The sequence below is a fragment of the Crocodylus siamensis genome, chromosome 2, assembly GCF_052110815.1.
Source record: "Crocodylus siamensis isolate JL-2025a chromosome 2, ASM5211081v1, whole genome shotgun sequence".
NCBI lineage: Eukaryota > Metazoa > Chordata > Crocodylia > Crocodylidae > Crocodylus > Crocodylus siamensis.
This window is the reverse complement of record NC_143396.1, coordinates 272,833,140-272,856,830: the sequence shown is the minus strand read 5'-3', so window position 1 is coordinate 272,856,830 and position 23,691 is coordinate 272,833,140. Positions and strand designations below refer to the sequence as shown.

At 46.9% G+C, this 23,691-nt stretch overlaps 1 protein-coding gene across 2 annotated transcripts in view; it reads right to left on the bottom strand.

The window, feature by feature from the left end:
* The window catches only part of YY1 (YY1 transcription factor), a 41,316-nt gene extending 39,764 nt beyond the window's left edge, over nucleotides 1–1,552 (bottom strand). Inside the window, exon 1 of one of the 2 annotated variants that reach the window (XM_090034015.1) lies at nucleotides 675–1,552. In XM_090034015.1, coding sequence (XP_089890141.1) covers nucleotides 675–1,407 — 733 coding nt within the window. In that variant the 5' untranslated portion in view covers nucleotides 1,408–1,552. The other variant, XM_090034016.1, reaches the window with a different exon arrangement.
* Between the last annotated feature and the right edge of the window lie 22,139 nt (nucleotides 1,553–23,691).

The following is a 23,691-nucleotide window of genomic DNA, read 5'->3' as shown; positions in this document are numbered from 1 at the left end:
CACCTCCACGCTGCGGCGGGGACGCAGCCCCCTCGGCCCCGGGTTTCCCAGCGAGAGCGCGTCGTCCTCGCGCACCAGGCCAGGCAGAGGCCGGCCCGGCCCGGCCCCGCGGTTGCTCCCGCTCCTCCCTCCCCCAGTAACGGTCGCGCCTCAGCCGCGCCCGGCATGAGCGCGCAACCCAATGGGGCCGCGGGCGGGCGGGGAAAGAAAGAGGCGAGCGCGGGGGGCGGGACGCGAGCGCCAGAGAAAGGGCGGGGAGGAGCGAGGGCCGCCGGCGGGGAAGGGAGCGGCGGTGGCGGGGGAGGGACGAGGCAGGAGGCTGGCTCGGCTCGGCCTGCGCACCCCGCCCGCCGTCTCCCCCCCTCCCCCTGCCGCAGAAACTACGCCATTGCGGCCTAGTCCTGGAGCCAGCGGCGCGCGGCCTCCCTCGCGCCGCCCCTCCCCCACCCATCCCCACCGCCCCGCCGCCATCTTGGCGGCCGCCGCCATCTTTTCCTTCCCCCCGCCGAAGCCGGGCAGGAGCCAGCAGCCGGAGCAGCGCAAGGCCCCGCCATCTTTTCGGGGGAGCCGCCATACTTGCCCTGGCGAGGAACATGGCGGCGCCCATCACACACATCCCAACATGGCCTCCCTTCAAAACAAAACCGGCCGGGCCATCGCCGGCACGCACTCACCCGAGGCCCACATGGTGACCGAGAACTCCCCCTCCAGGGTCTTGATCTGCACCTGCTTCTGCTCCCACTTCCTGCCGCCGCCGCCCTCGGCCCCGCCGCCGCCCGCCCCGCTCAGGTAACTCTTCTTGCTGCTCTTCTTGCCGCTGCCGCCCTTCTTCACGCGTCCGCCGCCGCCGCCCGACGACGACCCGCCGCCGCCGCCGCCACCACCGCCGCTCTTGCTGCCCGCCGCCGCCACGGTCACCAGCGTCTGCTCGATGTACTCGTCGTCGCCGGCGGGCGCCGGTACAGGGATGAGGATCTGGTCCTCGAAGCCGTCGTCGGCGCGCAACCCGTCCGAGTCGTCACCCCCCACCACCTCCTCGCGGGTCTGCACCAGAATCACCTCCTGGTGGTGGTGGTGCAGGTGCAGCTGTCCCCCGCCGCCGCCCGCGCCGCCGCCGCCCGCGCCGCTCGGGTCGCCGTCCGACACGAGCGGCTGCAGCGCGATCATGGGCTGGTGGTGGTGGTGGTGGTGGTGATGGTGGTGGTAGTGGTGCGGCGGGTGGTGCGGGCCGCAGTCCTCGCAGCACTCGTCCTCGTCGTCCTCGTCGTCGTCCTCCTCGCCGCCCACCACGGTGGTCTCGATGGTCTCCACCGGGATGGTCTCCACCTCGATCTCGTGCAGCTCCACGATCTCGGCCGGCATCTCCGAGCCGTCCGTGGCAATGTACAGAGTGTCTCCCGAGGCCATGGCGGCGGCGGCGGGGGGGAGCGGGGGCCGCTCCGCTCCCCTCGGGCTCGGGTTCGGGCTCCGCTCCGCTTCCTCCTCCTCCGCCTCCTCCGCCCCCTTCCACACAAACACCAGCTCCGCGCAGCCAGCGAGGGAGGGAGGCAGGCAGGCAGCCGCCAAATCCCGGCTCCGCGCCCTCGCGAGAGTTCCGCCGAGACGTACCCCAGCCCCGGGAGGCCGCTGCTGCTGCCGCCTCCGGGACACGCCCCCCGCCTCCTCCGCGTGCCGCCGCCTATCGCCGCGCGCCTGGCGCCGCACGCCCCGCCCCAACGCGGGGAGCGGCCTATCGGGAAGAGCCTGGCGCGAGCGTCCCGCCCTTTACCTGCGAAGGGCCTATGGGAGGGCGCCGAGCGGCGGGGTCCCGTCTTCCAGACCTCCGCAGCCTATGCGGAGGTGTGGGGGTGGGGCCACGCCTTCCCCCACCCATGACCGTGCTCCCCTGCGGCCCTGCCCACACGCACGGACGTGCCGGCCGGGGGAGGGGCGGGCCTGTTCAGCTCTACTCCGCTCCTCCTCGGTCGGCCTTCGCCTCGCCTCGCCTTACCTGCGGGCGGAGCCAGACCGCGCCGGGCAGCCTGTCCGCGGCCTCGGGCGGGACCGGCTCGGCTCAAGCGAAAGACGAGAGAGAAGACCCAGAAGAGGGGAGAGACGCCAGAGCCGGACGGCCCGGGACCTGCCGCGGCGGCAAGCCGAGGTCGTCCCGGCCCCTTTCAGGCGCCTCCCCGGAGCCGCTGTGGCGCCCGGGCCAGGGCTGCGCCACCGGTCCCTGCGTGCAGACGCAGCAAGGCGTGGATGCAGCGGGGTGGGAAGGGCCCGCAGGCCTAGTCCAGGCCGGACCTGGGGCAGGATCGTCCCCCTACAGCCCATCATCTAGAGCAGCGGTTCCCAACCTGTGGTACGCATTAACAGACTTATCATAATGACTTTCTATGACAGCAACTTGCCGGTGATACTTAAGGTTGTACCGTTTTAAGTTGCTGGTGCGCAGTCTGTCAGTTTGGGAACCTCTGATCTAGACTCCCAACCCCAACCCAGCACAGACCTCACACCCCGACAGGCCACAGGGGATCCACAGCAAAAGCAATGCCTGGAAGAAATGACCAAAGCCAGCAAAATGCATCCCTTATGTTGTAATCACTTAGGGAAATGCCTGCCTTCGTTGCTTCCTTCTCTTTACGACCCAATCCTACAAGCTGTTGGTTGCACGAAGAAAGCGTGTACCCTCAGGAGTTCAATCCCACAGGAAGATCCACTGGGGTAAAGCTGGTGCCTGCACAAGGTACTTCTGGAAGTCAGTTCCCATGGAGGAACAGGGGCCTCAGATGCTGCCTTCTTTGGACTGGGCTTGAAGAGTGCCATGTGTCTCTACAAGGAAGTTTTGCAGGACGATGACAGCCTGTTGGAGTTTTCCAGGCCTGCTGCCTGCACAGGGAAAAGAAGTTACTTGTTTCTGTAATATTATGTACTTGTAAGCAGCAATGTTTTCCAGCTGTTTCATTCACTCATAAAATAATGGAAAATGAAAATCCAGCTTTTGTTAGGAATGCTTCTGGGTAATCCAACAGAAATGAAGGCAATCTTCAATCTGAATTTGTAGATTAAAACCAGTGGAACCCCTTTGTCAAGCTAAACAATAACAACTCCAACCTCCAAAACATAGAGCTGAATAGTAGTAGCACTCTGCTCTTCTCCAGTTCTGTGGAATTCCTCTTGTGTAAAGTGACCATCACATGTGCAGAATAAATATTTGCTCCTCAATGTGGAAGGAGGAGGATGGGCGTGGAGGCAAGGTGCTTTCTACTCCCTATACCAAGGAATTAAGACTGAATCAGTTTACCCCTAGACAAGGATGCCAGGTAAAAACAACTAAATTTTTTAAAGAACTCTATTGTCTTAGTCTTCTGAAAACACAAACTCCTCAATCACTGAAAAAGGCACAATGCTTTAAAAAAGTCAATGGGTTTCTGCTGCAGTCTGTTCCATTTCAGTTCTTTACACCACCACTGTGGGACCATTCTGTTTCACAATTCCTTCAAGGCATTTTTTCCCCCAAACATGCTGCTTCCCATGTGAAGGGCTGCAAAGGAAAAAACATACCACCCCAACTACCCTGCATTCATCAATGTGTTTTCTTGTCAGTAGGTTTAAAATGGGTTAAGTGCATTTGCATTTAAATATACACAGAACACACTGAGGTGTGTTGTTTTCCCTATTGGAATTACGTGAAGGTGCTTCCTATTTGCAACGTAATGTTCATTGCTTGAGCTAAAAATACAGAGGTCAAAGTGTTTACAAAAAGGATGGATTGGTGGATAGCATGCTAGAATGGGACTTAGGAGACCTCTGCAAAACATTTCAAGAGCTACTGAGGAAAGGTGCCATAAAACAGCTAGGGGTTATTAAGTTCAGGCTGAAGATAGAGGTATTTATCCATGAAACTAGTTAATCAACTTGGAAACAAGTGTCTGATTTATCACAACATTAATAGAGACAGAAAAGCTACAAATGAGTATTGTCAGATTACTACTGAAAGCTCCATTATTTTAAAATTAGATAAAACCATATAGCTCTGCTTTCCTATCACACTGTAAACCTTGCCTCATTTTCTCATTCCTTCCTTCCTTACACCTTTTCACTCATTCTCCCTAAAAATTACCAAGTTTCTTGACTGTGAAATAATATTTTCATTTTTTAATAATTCATGTGCTGGTGGTAGTTGTGATGCATTTCATTTTTTGTAACAATTTCTCACCATACCTGCACTAAACCCACTAACCCATCTGTCAGGACTACTGATACTCCACACATTTGTGCAGCTTTCATGTAGCCACTGTTTAAATACAAATAAACCATTCAGCTGAAAACTGTTTCTTCATGCTGCCCCTGAACATGACTTTTCCCACAAAGTTACACTGGTCTGAGGCCCAAGATAGACAATACTTGCATCAACAACAGAATTAGTCTCCAGCCTCTCAGGAACTACTGGCCTAGAAGAGAATGCCATTTAGGAGTGAAGTATTTGGGAATCCTTTTGTCCTAGCCCAATATCGCACTTACATGTATTCTTAGAATGCTACACTTAGGGCATGTCTACACGTTGCCCTATGGCAATGTAGCAACACGTTATGGCAACTTAGCAATTATGCGGGTCTACCAGCTATGTCACCATAGGAGTGCACTCTTCCTCAGTGTGCTGCTACAGTGACATAGCAGTGAAATCTAACCATCCACCATGCATACAGCACAGTAACCACCCATACCACACCATGCTGTAGTACTTCCAAAAGATCCTTACCATGCGCACAACTTAGTAACTGCTACTTTCAGCCACTTTCAAAAAGTCACGTTAATAACACATGTTTTAGCTCTTGTTTTGCTAGAGATCTGTGCTACATCTACCATTGGCTACAAGGGAAGTCAAATTGCACCCGATCCTGAAAAAAAATCCTGGAATTATTATGGGAGTAAGAACTTTGCTGATGTCTGGGCAGGGGAAATCAAGTGGCGGTTTAATTTTAAACATTTTCTGTTCAGTTTATCATGATAAACTTCAAAAATGGGATCTTCTGATTTGTCTGTACTTGAGTACTACCACTGCTTGCACAGAACAGAATCATGGCGGTAGATTATGGACTGATACGCTGAATAGAATTGTAGAGCTGACCAGAGTGCAAGGGGACATGATGGACCCTAGATCTAAGAGGGAAACAATTTTCCCATCTTATAGATTTCATAGACATTCAGGCCAGAAGGGACCTCAGAAGATCATCGAGTCCAGCCCTCTATTCCAGGGGCAGGAAGTCAGGAGGAGTCATTGTTAGGAACCCAGCAAGCTAAACATCCAAATTTATCTTGAAGGTGTTCAGAGTAGGTACTTGAACCACCTCCGCTGGCAGACTGTTCCAGACCTTGGGGGCTCAGACAGTAAAGAAATTCTTCCTTATGTCCAGCCTGAAGTGGTCCTGAAGGAGTTTGTGACCATTTGACCTTGTCATCCCTTGGGGCGCTCTGGTGAACAAAATGTTCCCCCAGATCCTGGTGAGCACCCCTGATTGCCCCCGAGCCTGCAATTTCCAGGCTAAAGAATCCCATGGCTCTCAGCCTGTCATCGTAAGTTCTGTTTTCCTGACCTCTGATCATGTGCGTGGCTCTTCTCTGGACTCTCAGAAGCTTCTCCACATCCTTTTTGAACTGTGGAGCCCAAAACTCGACGCAGTACTCCCGCTGCGGCCTCATCAAGGCCGAGTACAACAGGAGAACGATGTCCTGGGATCTGCTTGAGAAGCTTCTGTGGATGCAAGCCAGCATTGCTCGCTTTACTAGCTGCAGCATCACGCTGAAGGCTCATGTTCATCTTGTGGTCAATCATGACCCCCAAGTCCTTTTTGTATGTAGTGCTAGCCAGCATAGCACAGATGAGCCTATAGGCATGCTGCAGGTTTTTCTTCCCAAGGTGGAGAACCTTGCATTTTCTTAAGAAAATATTCAAGATAAAAACCATTTTCCATCCCAAACTGAGACAAAAATGTATCTTACATTGTTTCAAATGGAAAAAAAGAGCAAAGTTATTCACAATATTTTAATAATGTTGACATTTTCTTAGTTTTTAACCTTCTTGATTTGATACTACTTCATTTTTTTTATTAATTAATTTATATTTCAGAATAAAAAGTCATTTCAAACCAAAGGAAATAAGTTTTCATTTTTAAAATGTTAAAACTTCCTATTTTGACCATTTTATTTTTTCGTCATTAAATTTGATTAACACAGTTTACACTGAGACAAGTTTTATGAAGCCAGTGCTTTCCTGAAACAGTTAAAGTGTTAATTACTCTGCATTTTTAATGGAAATGTATTTTGTTGTTCTTCTTAATGTCAGTAATATGTTTAACTACCATGTGGTTATTTTTCAATACACATTTAATGAATATGCAAATCTCTACTGCAGTGGATTTCTAAATAAAATAAGATAATGGTGATCTATGGAAAGTATATCAACAAACAACAGAGTTAAAACTATTGAATAAAATATGCTTGAAAATTCTTAGTTCCTTTTTACTCACTTCCTTTTACCTGAGTAGAGCATTTTTTAATACTATTGTCTGTATATTTCCTTCTTTCTCCCTCCCCACTTCATTGTAAATTTCTGATTTCTTTTAATTCCATTGGGAAAATGGAGTGTGAATTTCTTCTCTTTTGAATAATTTCTTCCTATTTTTTTTCATCAAAAACTAATGGCCAGTGCTATTGTCTATCAGTTTGAGCTGACCACAACAGCAATGCAGATGGAGAGAGCCCAGGCCAAGCAACTGTAAGCAAATGGACCCTCCTTCACTTTACCTAACCTTTCTGTTCCGAATGTACTTTTTGGAGAACAGTTTTAAGGGAATGACATGTCACAGTGTTTTGAACCCCACAAGAATTTACCTTTTTATGAAAAATCCATTGCCATATTTAACTGGCTCTAGAAAAAAGTCTCAGTTTCAATTATTTTAGTTTTCTAAAACCACTCATCTCCTTCCTTAAAACCTGCTACATTAAATCCTTTATCTAGCATTATTTTGTAGCAGACAATATATACATTCTGTTTACCGCTGGCATTGTAGTCCATTGTTTTCCCTCATTCTTTTTCCCTGGCACTACTAAGTGTTTTCCCAGGCACAAGTTTTAGATGGCTACAACCAAAAACTTCAGGCATAAGGACATAGGCAGGCAAGTTTTCATAGTTTGTAGGGTCAGAAGGGACCTGAGCAGATCATCAAGTCTGACCCCCTGCCATGGCAAGAAAGAGTATTGGAGTCAAACGCGATTGTCCAACCTTGTCTTAAAGACCCCCAAGGTAGGAGCCAGCACCACTTCTCTTGGAAGTTGGGTCCAGATCCTAGCCGCCCTCACAGTGAAGTAGCACCTCCTGATGTCTAGCCTGAATCTACCCTCTGCCAGCTTGTGCCTGTTATTTCTAGTTGCTCCTGGTAGTCCTCAGGGGAACGGGGACTTCCCCAGTGCCTGCTGGTCTCCTCTGACTAGTTTGTAACAGGCCACTAGATCCCCCCTCAGCCTGCTCTTGTGGAGGCTGAACAGTTCAGGTCCTGTAGCCTGTCCTCATATAGGGCCTGCCCTGCTACCCCCTGATCATGCGAGTGGCCCTCCCCTGGCCCCTTTCCATGTTGTCCACGTCCCTCCTGAAGTGTGGTGCCCAGAACTGGATGCAGTACTCCAACTGCGGCCTGACCAATGCAGCATAGAGGGGGAGGATCACCTCCTTGAACCTGCTTGAGATGCATCTGTGGATGCATGACAAGGTGTGGTTGGCCTTCCTGACTGCATCCCCACACTGCCGACCCATGTTCATCTTGGCATCAATGATGACTCCAAGATCCTTTTCTGCCTCTACTGATGGGAAGGGAGTTCCCCAGCCTGTAGGTATGGTGCTGGTTCTTCCTCCCCAGGTGCATCACCTTGTACTTGTCAGTGTTGAATCCCATCCTATTCTTGTCCACCCACCCCTGTAACCTGTCTAGGTCCAATTGCAGCCTATTCCTCCCTTCTAGCTTGCCCACATCCACCCACATCTTAGTGTTATCAGCAAATTTGAACAGGGTGCTTTTCACCCCCCTTGTCCAAGTCACCGATGAAGATGTTGAACAGTGTGGGCCTGAGCACGGAGCCCTGTGGGACCCCACTGCCCACATCCCTCCAGGTTGAGAAGGACCCATCCACTACCACCCTCTGGGTGCGGCCCTCCAGCCAGTTGGCGACCCGTTTGACTGTGTGGGTGTCTACACCACAGTCCCCCAGTTTCTTAATGAGAACAGGGTGAGAGACAGTATCGATGCCCTTCCTAAAGTCCAGAAAGACTATGTCTACTGCTACCCTGTATCTAAGGATTTAGTGACCTGGTCGTAGAAGGCCACCAGGTTGATCTGACAGGACCTGCCTCTAATGAACCCGTGTTGGTTGCCCCTAAGCACCATTGCCCATAATCTCCCCTGCTGGCCCCTGGTGGACATGTGCCAGAATAATTGTCTCAAAAAGCTTACCCAGGATCAAGGTAAGACTAACTGGCCTATAGTTCCCCAAGTCCTCCTTCCTCCCTTTTTTGAAGATGGGAACCACGTTGGCCCTCTTCCAGTCCTCTGGCACCACACCAGAGCACGAGTGCTCATAAAGCCATGCCAGGGGTCCCGCAAGGACCTCAGCTAATTCCCTCAGCACTCTGGGGTGGAGATCGTCTGGACCAGCTGACTAGATCCTCACTAACCCTTGGCCTAGGTGCGCCTCCCCTGGAGCCTGAGGGGGACCCGGTGGGGGGGCTGATCTGGTCCCTGCTCAGGAAAATGGAGGCAAAGAAGTTGTTAAATAGGTTAGCTTTGTCATCTGGTGTGACGACCAGATCTCCTAGCATGTCTTGCGGGGGGCCCCACATTAGCCAGTATCTTCTTTTTGCCCCCTATGCATTTAAAAAAGGACTTCTTGTTGTCCTTGATCTGGGAAGCTAGTCTCAGTTCCATCTCTGCCTTGGCCTTCCTGACTGCCCCCCTGCATCTCTGAGCAACCGCAGTATAATCCTCCCCGGTGATGGCCCCTCCCTTCCATTGGGTGTGCACCTCCCTTTTAGCTAGATGACATTCCTGGATGCTTTTGGTGAGCCATGGAGGCTTTTGTGCTCTCCTGCCCCCTTTGATCTGTGTTGGGATTACTGCCCTTTGGGCTTGGAGGATTGTCTTCTTGAGGAACAACCACTCTTCTTGGACACCTGGCTCCCCTCCCCTCCGGGACCCCAGTGCTTCCCCAATTGTTCTCCTTAGCTCATTGAAGTCCGCTCTCCTGAAATCTAGGGCTGCTGCCTTGCTGCAGGCCTTTGCCACCTTGTGCTGGATGGTGAATTCCAGCAGGCGATGATCACTGTTGCCCAGGTGGTTGAGCACCCGCAGCCCCCTCACCAGGTCGTCACCCGTGGCCAGCACCAGGTCCAACAAGGCATCTCCCCTGGTGGAGCTGTGCACCTCCTGGGTTAGATGGAGGTCCTGCATTTGTGCTAGGAACCTACATGAGCGGTCAGACCTGGCTGACTGCTCTTCCCAGCAGATGCCTGGAAAGTTCAGGTCACCCATGATGACCACATCCTTTGACCTAACTACCTCTGTGAGCTGACTTGAGAATTCCTTTTTTAGCTCTTCCCCTTGGCGGGGTGGTCTGTAGTAGACCCCCACCGTTAAGTCTCTTTCCCCTCGACTGCCTTGTATTCTAACCCAGAGCACTTCTGTGTGCCCCTCCTCTGACTCTGTGCTACCTGGTGAGGATGTGTATTCCTCCTTAATGTAGAGCGCCACTCCCCCGCCTTTCCTCCCTGTTCTGTCCTTCCTGTACAGCCTATAGCCCTTGATATTCACCATCCAGCAGGCTTTCAGGCGCAGTCACCCTTTGTCAGGTATAGGGAGTCTCTTTCTAGCTGGTCAGAGACTCCCTATGCCTGACAAAGGCTGATGGCACCTGAAAGCTTGCTAAGAACTTTTTTCCCCAACTACTCAGTTGGTCTTATAAAAGATATCACATCTACCCAAACAACCTTGCCAGATATGCCTGAGCATATCTTGCTGAAAAGAGCAATACATTTTTTATTTCTTACTAAGTCTTCCCTCCTACCTTCCCTCCTCTTCCACTTCTCTCTTGCCTTGCCAATTAGATTCTAAATGACTAATTTGCCTACATTTTCCAGCAGCCTTATGGACTGAGGCAGATTTAAGGAATCTAAGGCATAACAGCCTGAAATGCCATCTAGCCCGCTGGGGGCGGGGGGACTACCGCCACTGCTGATCCATTGAGCAACCCTTGCAAAGCCAGCAGGCCAAGGCACTTAAGGGAGCCCACCCCTGCCCCAGCCCAGGTACAATCTGTGGGCAAGGCAAGAGCCCCCCAGGGAACACTCACCTGCCTGTACACAAATGCCAGGAGCTTGGAGAATAAGCAGGAGGAGCTTGTCCTCCTGCTTAATGCAAATACTTATGATGTCATAGGGATAACGGAGACCTGGTGGGACTCCACCCATGACTGGACCATGGGTATAGATAGCTATACCCTGTACAGAAGAGATCGTGTAGATAAAAGGGGCGGGGGTGTATCTCTCTATGTTAAGGAAAGCTACATGTTCCTGCAAGCTGATATTGGCAACCAGGGTGGACAACTGGAGACCCTCTGGGTTAAAATCCGTGGGGAACATGGCACAGGGGACACAACGGTGGGAGTCTACTACAGACCTCCCACCTAAAGTCAAGAGCTTGACCAGGAGTTCACCCGGGAACTGGCTGAGGCCGCATGCTCCAGGACCTTGGTTGTCATGGGTGACTTCAATTACCCGGACATCTCGTGGGAGGATCACTCAGCAAAATCTGAGTGGTTGCAAAGCTTCCTGTCATGCGTGGATGACCTCTACCTAACTCAAGAAGTCTATGGGCCAATGAGAGGTAAAGCGCTGCTCGACCTGGTAACGACTACTAGGGATGACCTAATCAGCGACCCAGAGATTGATGGGAAGCTGGGTGACAGCTACCACGAGCTGATCATCTTCACCATCGGCCATAAAGCTGGCAAGTCAGTCAGCAACACGGAAGTCCTTGACTTCAGGAAAGCCGAATTTGACAACCTCCAGAGGCTTGTCAGTGAGGCCCTAAGGAACTACAACCCCAGGGAGATGGGAGTTCAAGAAGAGTGGTTGCTCCTCAAGTGAGCGATCCTCAATGCACAAGCTAATTCAATTCCATCTCAGAGGAAAGGCAACAAGAGGGCACAGCAGCCCCCCTGGCTCTCCAGAAATCTGGCAGACCTCCTAAGGCTAAAAAGAAAGGCCTACAAAGGATGGAGGATGGGATTCACCTCCAAGGAGGATTATTCTGCAGTGGTCCGGTCCTGCAGGGAGCAAACCAGGAAAGCCAAGGCTGCAACTGAACTCCAACTAGCTTTGAGCATCAAGGACAATAAAAAGTCCTTTTTCAGGTATGTGGGGAGCTGGAGGAAAAGCAAAGGCAACACGGCTGCACCAGATGGGGCAACTGACAACTGATGCCCAGGAAAAAGCCAAGCTATTAAATGGGTACTTCGTGTTGGTCTTTCACCAGTCCCATGGGACGCCCATGCCCACCATGGGACAGGGCAGTCCGTGTGAGGGAGATCCCTTGCCCTCCATTAATGCTAACCTCATGAAGGAACACCTTGAGAAGCTGGATACCTTCAAGTCAGCCAGCCCTGACAATCTGCACCCCAGGGTACTCAAGGAGCTGGCAAGCGTCATAGCCCAGCCCCTGGCACAGATCTTTGAAAACTCTTGGTTCTCCGGTGTAATGCCTGAAAACTGGAAGAAGGCCAATGTGGTGCCTATCTTCAAGAAAGGGAGGAAAGTGGATCCAGCTAACTATAGGCCCATCAACCTGACTTCTATCTCGGGGAAGCTTTCAAAACCCTAATTCAAGGTTTTGTTTTTACTGTTCAATCAGACCCTTACTGCTATTTAAATTACATTTTTTATTGTCTATCTTTCTAATTAAGTAAATACTTCCTTTTTAACTCATATGTTCTCAAACTGTGGCTATGAACATATTTCAGGAGTAGTAAGTCAAAAGTCTGTACTTGGAAGGAGTTCCCCAAATGTTTATTCTTATAATATGGGGTAATTTGCTCAGGAGAAGAATCAAAATTTTAATTGGCTTTCCCCACCCCTTCCTTTCCAGCTGTTCCTTTCCCTGCTCACTCTAGCATTGAAGTCACTGAGAAAAACTTTCATATCTTCTTTGGGTACAGATGACAGTACTTGATCAATTTTAGAATACATATTTTGTCATATGCATTTGGGGTTAGGGTGGAGTCACGTTTGTAACATGATCACAAACTCCTTAGCCTGCCAAAGCAACAAACGGAAAACATGGATGCACCCCCACTCAAAACAGGGGCACAGGATTAAATACATCATAGTGCATGCTGAAGACTGTCACAACATCTGTATCACTAGTGCAGATGACTGCTGGCTGGATCATCATAAGATGATCATGCCTGTTCATATCACCCCAAAATGACATAAAAAAAGAAAGACCCAGCTAAAAGTGATAATCTCCAGCAGTGCCTCAGTGAGAAACTCTCCGACCTCCCCAATGATCTGGAAATTATTGATCACTGGGAGAGCCTTGAGAAAGGCATCCATAAAGCATGCAAAGAATCTCTAGGCTTCTCCACAAAGAAAAATTAGAACTGTTTTGATGAGAATGAGAAGGAAATACACTCTCTCATGGACAGGAAAAGGAGAGCCTTCAAAGCTTGCCAGAATGACATCAAGTCCAAACAAATGCAAGACACTTATCCTTACATTAAAGCCAAAGTCCAGAAGAAAATATAAGAGTGAAAGAACAAATGGTGGGAGGACAAAGCAAAAGAGATGCAGCAGTTTTCCAATACCCAGTGGTTTCTTCAGCCTAACCAAAGCTATCTATGAGCCAAGCACACAAGGAACTATCCCTCTGGGGTTAGAGGTCAGAAGGATGAAACAACACAGTGGAAGAAGCACTTTCAGGAGTTCCTGAACCACGATTCTAATGTTGAAGACAATACCACTGACACCCTTCCACAATACCCCATTAAGGACTACCTTGCAGATCCACCAACTTCTCAGGAGGCTTTGAAAGCCATTAACTAGATGAAGAACAACAAAGCATGTGGTCCTGAAACAATACCAGATAAAATACATAAGCAAAATGGACAGAAGCTCCCTCACCCACTACACATCATTATTATGAACAGATTCTCAGTTACTTGAGAGATACCAGAATCATTATGGTATTCAAGAAAGGAATTGTGGAATTTCACTCCTGTCCAGAGCTGGAAAGGTCCTCACCTGCATTCTCTGCCATAGGCTCACTTTCCTCACTGAGGAGATTCTACCTGGGTGCATCTATACAAGGTGCTGACAACACAGTAGCCCAATACTGCATGGTAAAAACTATGATGTGACACTACTGCACAGTATGCTAAGCTACTGTGTAGTCAATGTCATAAAACAGGTGTTCACCAGCACTGCTGCACATTTATTTAGTACTTGTTTATACAAGTTCTAAGTAAATGCACAGTAACAACGGCAGAGTAGTGTCTCATGTAGACACAGCTCCTGAGTCCCAATGTGATTTTAGACCACACAGAGGTACTCCAGGTATGATCTTTGTTGCTAAACAGCTAAGAGTGCACTGATAGAGATTTTGGAGTCTGATATTTAAGGAGTCTGATATTTAAGGAGGCATCTGATTTCCAATACAGCTGCATGCAGCTGGTAAGTCTGTTGTGGTGGAAGGGAATGGGTGAGGGAAGGGCCATGGCAGGGGGCAGATCAGTGCCTCCCATGGTGAGGGAGGGAGGGAGGGGGCAGGGGCAGGTGCTGCCCAGCCAGGGTGTGGCAGGGTTCAGGACAGAGCCGGAGCTCAGTGGGGAGGGGGGTGGCTCCCTCTACTGCAAGCACCCCAGGATGGCACGGGGGGGGGGGTGCCCCCAGATCTGGGCAGGGTGGGGTGGGTGGGCTGCATCTGCAGGGTGAAGCTGGGGTTGCCCCAGGCTCTTCTCAGTGGGGGCTGGACTTGGGGCAGGCAGCAACAGCATTGGGAGGGGGCTATGGAGAGGGCTGCAACCACCCCAAATTTTGCTATAGCCCTACTCCCAGTGCTGCTGCCACCCACCTAGTGCAGCCCTGGCTTAACCTCCACCTCCCTCCACGCACTAGGAAGAGGTGGAGGGAAGAGCCACTCCTCCGATGAGCCACGGCTCCGCCTCTCACCAATCCCACCCCAACTGGGCAGTGCCTGCCCCCTCCCCCACTCACCGTGGGGGGCATTGATCTGACTCCCCACATCCCTTCCTTCCCTCCTCCCCTTCCACCACAACAGACTTACCAGCTGCATGCTGCTAAGCTCTGCTCCTCGCTGCCTGCATGCTGTGTTGCGGCTGCGGGCACGCATGGGAATTTATCATATAAATTATTGACTACTTGAGGCCAATTTCCAATACAGCCAGTTTTCTTTGTATCGGTACTGATCCAATATTGGACCAATGTGTAGGTGTACCTTTATAGACAGCTACAGGAGAAGTGCTGCAAGCAACACTGAGCTCTTTACATGGCCTTCATTGACCTGACCAAGGCCTTTGATTCATTCAGAGAGGCCCTATGGAAGATCCTGATCAGATTTTGATACCCACCAAAATTTGTTACCATTATCAGACTTGTTCATGACTGTAACAGGGAGCCTTCTCTGGGCCAAGTTCCCTGTGGCCTGTCCACCTGTTTCTGGGCTAACCGCCCACCTTCTTTCCTGCCATGCCTTGTTGTTAATTAATTTATTGATGTTAATTAAGCAGAAGGCTGCCCATTTCTTGCCCCAATGCCAGGGGGCACTATCTATGGCTCCGTTCCTCCCCTACACCGCAGCCCAAGCCTTGCAGATGGTATCCAGATGTTATTAGTCACACCAGCCCCACACTAGACTCCAGAATCCTCCTGGAAGGACCCACCTTTGATCTCTTTGCTCAGGCGGCCTACGCCGCCTTCATTCAGGCTGCTGAGCTCCTTGTAGCTGGCTCCCCTCTTGGGTGTGGTTCCCACTCAGGACCTTCAGCCACACACAGGCCCTGGCCTCACCTCCAAGGCCAGGTGGGGTCCCAGGCCCACAACTCTGGGTGCCCCTCGCAGTGGGCACCTAGCCCTTTTGACGTTCTTGGTCCTGGCCCCAGCATGGACCAGTCAAGGGGGCACTTTACCTCCGGCATCACTAGCCCCACACTCTCTTCAGGTCCCTCTTCCTGGATGTGGAGAGATGGGGTGACTCACACCATGACTGGTGCTCCAGGGTCTCACAGGGGACTCTCGTTCCCTCCCTGGAGCAGCAGGTCATGGTGCTACCCTGAGATCATCCACAATGCCCCCCTCTACGTGGGGCTCCCACAGCGCACTTCCCCCAGTACTCAGGGTCTTGGGGCTTCCCTCAGGTAGGATCAGGTGGCCGTAACCATGCCTGGCCCCCTCTACTTCTGATGTCCTGACCCACCCAAAGGTGGGATCTGGGGTTAAGGCACTCTGACCTGCCTTTCACCAGGGTGATAACTGGCCCAGCATTTCCTGGGGGCTTCTGCAACACTGGGAGCCCCACCAGGCCACCCACTCCTGGCACGGTACAGTTTTAGGTCATACCCAGGACCAGGAGCCTCCTGACCATCCCCTACAGCTCCTGCCCTTACCTCCAGATGATTGCCTGCAGCCAGGCAAGGTTGTTGTCTGGCCTTCCAGCAGCAAAATGCCCTGTTTATATGGGCAGCACTAGATCCAAAATGGCTGCCCTCATCAGGCACCTGCCAGTTGCTAGCTTCAGACCCTTAAAGTGGCAGGCACAAACAGTGCCCTGCCACAATGACAACATAACAACAAGCATCCTAAGCAATGACTCAGAAACAGATCCCTCACTATTAGAACTGGAGTTGAGCAAGGATGTATGATTGCACCAACATTCCTTTCCATCTCTACTGCAGCTCTCCTGCTTCTTACTGACGATAGACTTCCATCTGAAGTCAGCACTCAATATCACATGGACAGGAATCTCTCCAACATCAAACCAATTACATTCCAAATCTAGGATAACCAATATCTCCATTACTGATCTTCAATACACTGATGATTGCCCACTCAGTTAAAAAGCTCTAGGTCACTTTTAACTGTTTTTGTGAACTGTATGAAATGTTTAAATGCACTGGGCATGTCTACATGAGATGCTGACTGCACTGTAGCCTGATACTACTGCACAGTAGCATCATGTGGCAAAAGCCATGCCAAGATGCTACTGTGCAGTAGCTTATAGTATTAGACTACTGCACAGTAGCATCACTTAAAAGGTGTTCGCTGCTGCTACTGCACACTAACTCCAGTTACTGTGCATTTATTTAGTACTTGCTTATACAAGTACTAAATAAATGCACAGTAATGACTGCGCTGTAGCACCTCATGTCAATGCACCCAGTGTCAGTTTCACAAAAATCAAGATACTTTGCCAACCCACTCCAACTAACCAGCTGCTCTTCTACCCATTACAATTGGAGGTCAATCTTTGGAGAATGTTGAACATTTTCCTTACCTGGATAGTCACCCTTCCCAAAAAGTAAACATAGATGATAAAGTAGTCAATACTGATAAATCTGCCAGTGCTACCTCTGGACAACTTTGAAATCATGTCTTCAATGATCATGACATCAGGACCCAAACCAAACTTCTCGTCTACCAGACTACTGATATTCCTACCGTATAGGAGAGGTGTGAAATTTGGATGACATATCCAAAACACCTAAAAGCTTTGTCATGTTACCATCAGCAATGTCTTCAGGAAATCCTCTGTATCAATTAGGACAGAAAAATGAATGCCAGGATTCTGGCTCAAACAACCATCACCAGCATTGAAGATGCTATGCAGCACCCGCTCCATTTGACATGACAGGTCATAAAGATGCCTGAAAACCAGCTCCCAAAACAGGTCCTGTACTCCCAGCTCACTGATGGTCACTGTTCTAGAAGTGGGCAGAAGAAGAGATTCAAGGACAACTTGAAGGGCAATCTGAAGAAATACAACATTAAAATCAATACCTGGGAGACTTGATTACTGAATTGTCCCCAGTAGTGCCAGGATGTACAACAAAGCTTTGATCATTTGCATCTCCACTATGGAGGTAGAGAGGCAAAGGGAAAGAGCTGTGACCTGACATCACCAGGATATATTCCCTGCTCTTGGAACCAATTATCACATCTTTAGATCTCCAGTCAATCTCCTCAGTCATCTATGGATTTACCAGTGACTTCCCTATTTACTGGAAGACTGTCATCCTTGAATTGAGGGACTGCTACACAGGGTCACTACATGGAAAGCAATTAACTAAAAAGAAACCTCAAATCAACTAGAATAAGAGATGATCTTGCCTCCCAATTACTTTGTACAAGACACCTCTCCATATACACCTCTATCTTGCTCTTCTGACCAACATATTTGTGTTTATTATGGAAGTATTATAAGAGACCTTGTGCACAAGTCTTTTTTAAAGCCGAAGATTTGTCTTCATGCAGATTAATAGTACTAGATGGAAGAGAGATTTTTCACTGCATGTTACTTGTTATGCATAGATGAATCTACATGAGGCTTAAATTTAAAAGTCTGTAAAAGAGCCAAAAAAAGACAACTTTATGTTTTGAATGAGACCATCCAGTATCTTTAATATCTTAGTTTTAATTTGCAGCTTCATGGCATTAGAGGTAATGAGGATTTAACAACTCTTGTCAAAGACTATCATTGTTGCAGGTGTTCAGCATCTCTCAAAATCAGCTACCATGCCCTGGATCCTGCAGAAACTTAAACATGTGCTTGATTTTAGACATCAAACAGTCCCAATTAAATCTCTAATGTTAGGGTGCCCTAACCAGAAATCTTTGCAGTATTTTGATCTAGTACACTCAGAAAACAGTCCAGAGAAATACTCAACACTTTGTGTACAAGAGATGTTCAACACCTTGCAGCATTGGCCCCATAATTAACACCACATTTCTCCTCTCCTGGTCTGTTATCCTCTGTTGACCTGTTAACAGCACCTCAAATTATAGTCTCTCTATCTGCACCAATTTCATTTTTTGTATAACTCTCCCTCAGGCAAAATATATATCAGCTCTGTCAATTAAGACAAAAATATGCCTTTCACCTTAATATTAATAGTTATGGTTCTTAATCTTGATTACATCTAACCAGAATTAGATAACTACCCTCTTAAAAGCAAGACGTTGCTCACTGAAAAAGAAAAAGAAAAGAACACCCACATTTATATTTCAAAGAGAAGGCTTTTCAGTCAAAAATTTAAATCTTTCACATCTCCCATGAAAGGAGAGAGGGGGAGAACCAGTATCAATACTAATTTTTCATGGCTTGCTCTTTTCCTCTATAGTCATACTTCTAGCATTTCTATTTAACTTACTTCCATGTATTTGAGACTTCTATTTTCTTATGCTTTAACCTGTTCAATAACTGTTCCCTCCTCAACTCCTATTTGTTCTTCTCTCCTAGTGTCTCCATGTTTTTTTTCCCCCAAAACTGCCTTAATTCCCACCCTTGACATCATCCCGTTCCAGCTTATCTTGTTTCTTGTTAAATGTGTTTCACTCAGAACGTTCTGCCCAGTGTTTAAATAGCTGGAGAAGAAAAAAATAGCACTGGTAGTGTAATCTAACACCTATCTATTATCTATAAAGGCAGGTGTTTTTGTTTACCATCAGCTTTAAAATATATACAAACTAGGTAGTTTAAAAAATAGTTAAGCAGTTGTGCATTACATATGAAAGAGCACACATTTACTGAATGAAAGTCATTGATTGATTAAAGAAAAAAAAGCACCTCTCCTCTTGGCCCACATTGTTAACAGCTATGTAAGACCTGCGTAAAGCTTGTGGAATAAGTTCTGCTGACTCGATGTGGCAGGTGTTAATTGTTACCTCTACCCAGGAATAACTAGTGTTAGAGGTAAAACAGGAGGAGGGGAAACCTGACAATTAATCTTGTGCCAAAAGTTTAGGTTCATGGTTTATAATGTCTTACTGGGAAACCATAATGTATTTAATTAGTTGTGCTGACCACATTAGCCTTCTCTTTTACATCAAATAAACTTTTTGACTCTATGGCCCATCATCCCTTAATTTTCCTCAGAGACCTGATCTAGCATGATCAGCTGGGGTGCATCTACATGAGATGCTAAATGCACAGTAGACTACTGCATCTTAGCACCACAAGCACAAACCATGCTATTGTGCAGTAGAAGTAGTCTACTACATATTAGCATCACAAAAAGTATGCACCAGCACTGCTGTGTGGTAGTGCCTATTACAGCACATTAAGTTAGTACCTGTTATTACAGGTACTAAGCTTAATGCACCATAATTACGGTATATTAATGAACATGTATACATGCCCACTGATTTCTAGTGGCCTTTATAGCCTACCAGTAAACTTCTCTCTTAAACACCTTTGCACCTTCTCCCATACCACTGAATGGGGGGGAGGGAAGGGGAATCTCTGCAGCAGCTATTTGTCTTCCTTCAAATCTCACTTCTGCCTTTAAACCCTACAGTTACACCTACTGCACAATTATCTAGTTAATTGCACAATTGATTTAGACTGGTTACACATTCAAATTAACTATAGTGCCTTAAAAAGGTCCAACCAGCTATACAGTTATTGCTGGAAAATGTGTAATAACTTTATAGCTGGTGTTTATCCAACTTTAATTTGCACAGAGACTGCTGCTGCAATCTCCCACCCACAGGGGCACCACACACAGCTGACCTGACGCTCAGCCCCAGCTACGCATGGGGTGCCGCTGGGGCTGAGAGTCCCATCAGCTGCCAGACTTGTAGCTGCAGGAGCCTGCTATTTGCCTATGCAGGGGGAGCCTGGGATGATGATCGCAGGCTCCCCCTGTACCAGCAGTAAAGGAAAAGTTCTTATTCTAGATCCCACAATCATACCTCCTGCCAGGCACATTTGGCATGGCAGGAGGTATGATTGTACAGATTGTGTGTTAGATCTCATTGCACCTTTACCTGCACGTGTAGAGGGTCCTTACTGATTACAATGAGGCAGGTGCTGAATTATAACTGCCTTCTATGCCTTTTTTCTTTCTTTCTCCCATGTTCTACTGGCTATTTTTTCCTCCATTCTTTATCTTATTTAAAATTCCCATTTTCTAAAAATAATGAATCAGAAAAAAAATCATGTAACTAATGAAGCTGCACCAATTCATCACCATATTCTTCTTCATGGATGGTATGTCCTCACCCCTCACTTACTCTCCTTTTGTGTCTTTTTCAACTACAAGTAGTCAAGGGGAAGGGGAAAGGAATTTTCTCTTATCTGTGTTTGTACAGCACAGGGGAGGCCTGATTTTTCACAGCTGCTTCATACTGCAAACTCATTTCTAATTTATTGTCTCGTATCACCCCTAACTCATTATAATTGCACACAATTGTTCTGACAAAGGCATTCCTTTGATATATTGTATCCTTTATTTCTCTCATGGCATTATATTTATATATACACACAAAGCCCTATCATGCTCCTCTTACTCATACAGGTACTCTTACTGAAATCAGTGGAACTGACAGTCCTTCCAAAAACTAATATTTAGGAGGAGACTGACACAATGGGAGAACATCATTCCTTATTGAAATGGCGATATTAATTAATTGGAAAAAATAAACATGGTGTGTAAATTACTGCAATCCCATGGAAGCCCAAGGGCAGCAAAATTTCTTATTCCATACCAGTCATGTTTCTACAAGACAGTAAATGCTGTGCCTGTTAACACAAAATGATTGCCTGCTCCATCAGCTGTCACATGTAATAAAATATGATCATTTTACAAGTTGCCACACAAAACAAAGTATGGAAACTATTACAATTTTTATTTGGTGTGCTACTTAAGTACAAATATTGAATAATAGTCATGCTTCACAAAGCAAAATGGGTGACTTTTTTTTAATGTAATGTAACAGTTGGCATTCAGTGTGTGCAGCTTGTCAATAGTAAAGAAAATAGATTAATGCAATGAGTTACAAACTGTGATCTACAGAACATTACTAGATGGAATTTTTTTCAGTGGTTGAAGTTCTGTCTGACTTGAGGGCCCTGGTTTGGCTTAGCTTAGTTTTGTAGGCCAGTCATTCTCAGAAGAAAATCTGAGCACCTTTGTGCACTTCATGTAAGCCCCTTTTAACATGATCGTCTTTTGAATGGGCAAAGCTATCACTTAGAAACATTGATTCTATTGGTAGTGTTTCCCAAAAGGCTGCTTGTCTTCAAATACAAATCATGTTGATGTTGAGTCCATGACCTAATTTTTGAAAACAGTCCACTCATTTTGAGTACTTCAGGCTCCGGGTGTTTGCCTATGTGATTTTCATAGGCGTTCCACAGGATTGTCAAAGGTTCACTGTTCATGTCATGCCAACTGTCAGTGCCTGGTCTGCAACAAATAAACTAATGATCCGCGCAGCAAAATGAATTCTGCAAACTTTTCAAGGAATTCAGGTATCGTTTCCACTGACCACCATGAAATCCTATAGCTTTTATGCCATCAGGCCTGCACTCTGAATCTTACAACTTAACGGTAAGGATCTGTTGGTTGCCAAGTGAAGCAGCTCTGAAAGTTCCTTGGTATCTTTTGTGGAATAGTGAAAAATAATGGCTATTTATGCAAACATCCCCCAAGTTATGAATATGGTGCAGTGAATGTTGCTGCATTGTGTGGAGCACTAAGGATGTAAGAGATATAGTACTGTATAGGAAACCTGTCTCCAATATTAAGAGTGGAGGGAACTCAGCTTTGTGGAAGCTTACCCTAACCTCCTGGCTTCCATAAGGGGACCCCCAGATTTTGAATAATTTGAGAATATCTTTAAATTAGCCTGACATAACCCCCATGTTTGAGACTAGACCCCCTATACAGTTCTTCAGAATAGCTACTGGCATCTACGAACTGACCCATCATTATGGAAACATCTGCATGCAAGGCAGCTGGATTTATATATTGAAGAGGAAGATAATTTCTACATTCACTGCAATGCATTTTCCATTGATTCTTTGAGTCAGGTCTTTTAGATAGAAAATGTGATAGTGATTGCATGCAGTGTCTGTATACAGTACCACAGTATATGGTGGTGCATCCTATGAGGTCTAACATATTAGTGAATTAGGAGAAAAACAGAACCAAGCATGAACAAATAGCATTTTGTTAATAACATTCTTCCTTATTTTCCCATTTAAAATAAAGCACATGCTGCCAGTATTAATGTTAGGAAAAGAGCTTATGAACATTGCTTCCCTGTTTACTTATTAAATTTTGCATTCTATGTTTAAGGACATATGTATTATGCATTCAAATGTAAATGTAATGTACTTACATAGAAACAAAATATGAAAAGCAACACATTAGAAACCACAATGGAATAAACTATATGTAATGAAAGGAAGATTTTCATCTATTTAGATTTAATATTTTTGCTTTGGGAGGAAATCATAAATAGCTGATGTATATTAACAGTTTATATTGAGATTCTGGGAAAGTAAAACTGTTCCTGAAATTCCAGGACTTTAAACTTGTCTACAATTGCAAGCCCTATTCATATAGTTTAGTGTTCATGATGTGGAAAGTAAAATTGTTTTGTACTTCTGAGGAATATCCACAGAAGCTAATATTGGACAACAATGCTCCTTTGCTGCTTTGAAGAGCCATTATCCTCAAAATTGTTTTGAAGGTGGTAGGGAGGAAGAAAGCAAGAGTGGAGCGTGGCATTTCTGTAAGAGAAGATAGTATTTCCATCCTCATTCAGAATGACCTTCCTGCACATACTTTCTCCTGTATGGTATATCCAACCACACTGTTAATTGCTGTAGCTAATTGCAGTAAGCCTGCATTAGATAACGCTCTTGGTAAAGATCAGGTCAATACTTTTTAAAAGCCTTTCAAATAGGCAATTGCAAAAGGACTCAAAACATTTAGGGGTTGCAATCAAGCAATTCTTATTGCAAACAGGAAATCAGAGATTCCTTCTCTGAAGGGAAAAATCTTTTTCAGTTTGGACTGATTTCAATATTTATGAGTGAGAGAAGTAATGATGGATTTATTGCTCTGAAAGCTAGAAAATGTATATTACCCTTAGGCAACTGGATTATACTTTTAGATGTTGGTTTATCCAGTACATTCACAACTTTATAGTTATACAAAGGAAGGTGCATAATTAGCTAATTAAACAACAAGTGGTTAGAGTTGGCCTTAAAAATTTACTTTGAAAATTGTTCTTTGGCACAGACCTTTTTAAACTCAAAAGACCCCTTAGAAGATTCAAGGCAGCTCTCAGAAAATGCCAGCTCTTAGCTTTTACTCAGTTTTTGACTGGAAAAAATAACAGAGCAATTCTTCTGTTGCAAGGAACTCAGAAAGACCGCAACCTGTCAGAAAGTTTTGGTGCTGTGGATTCCTACTTAAAACCACTGGACTTATGTTGTGAATCATGTGGAGGTGTTTACATACTTAATACCCTTAAAAGGATCTCATGGAAAAATCATTGACATAGACATTAGGGAATCTAGCAATATAATATTTAAAAACTATCTAGGCCTAGTTAATATGTCTCTTGTCATGGTATCTATA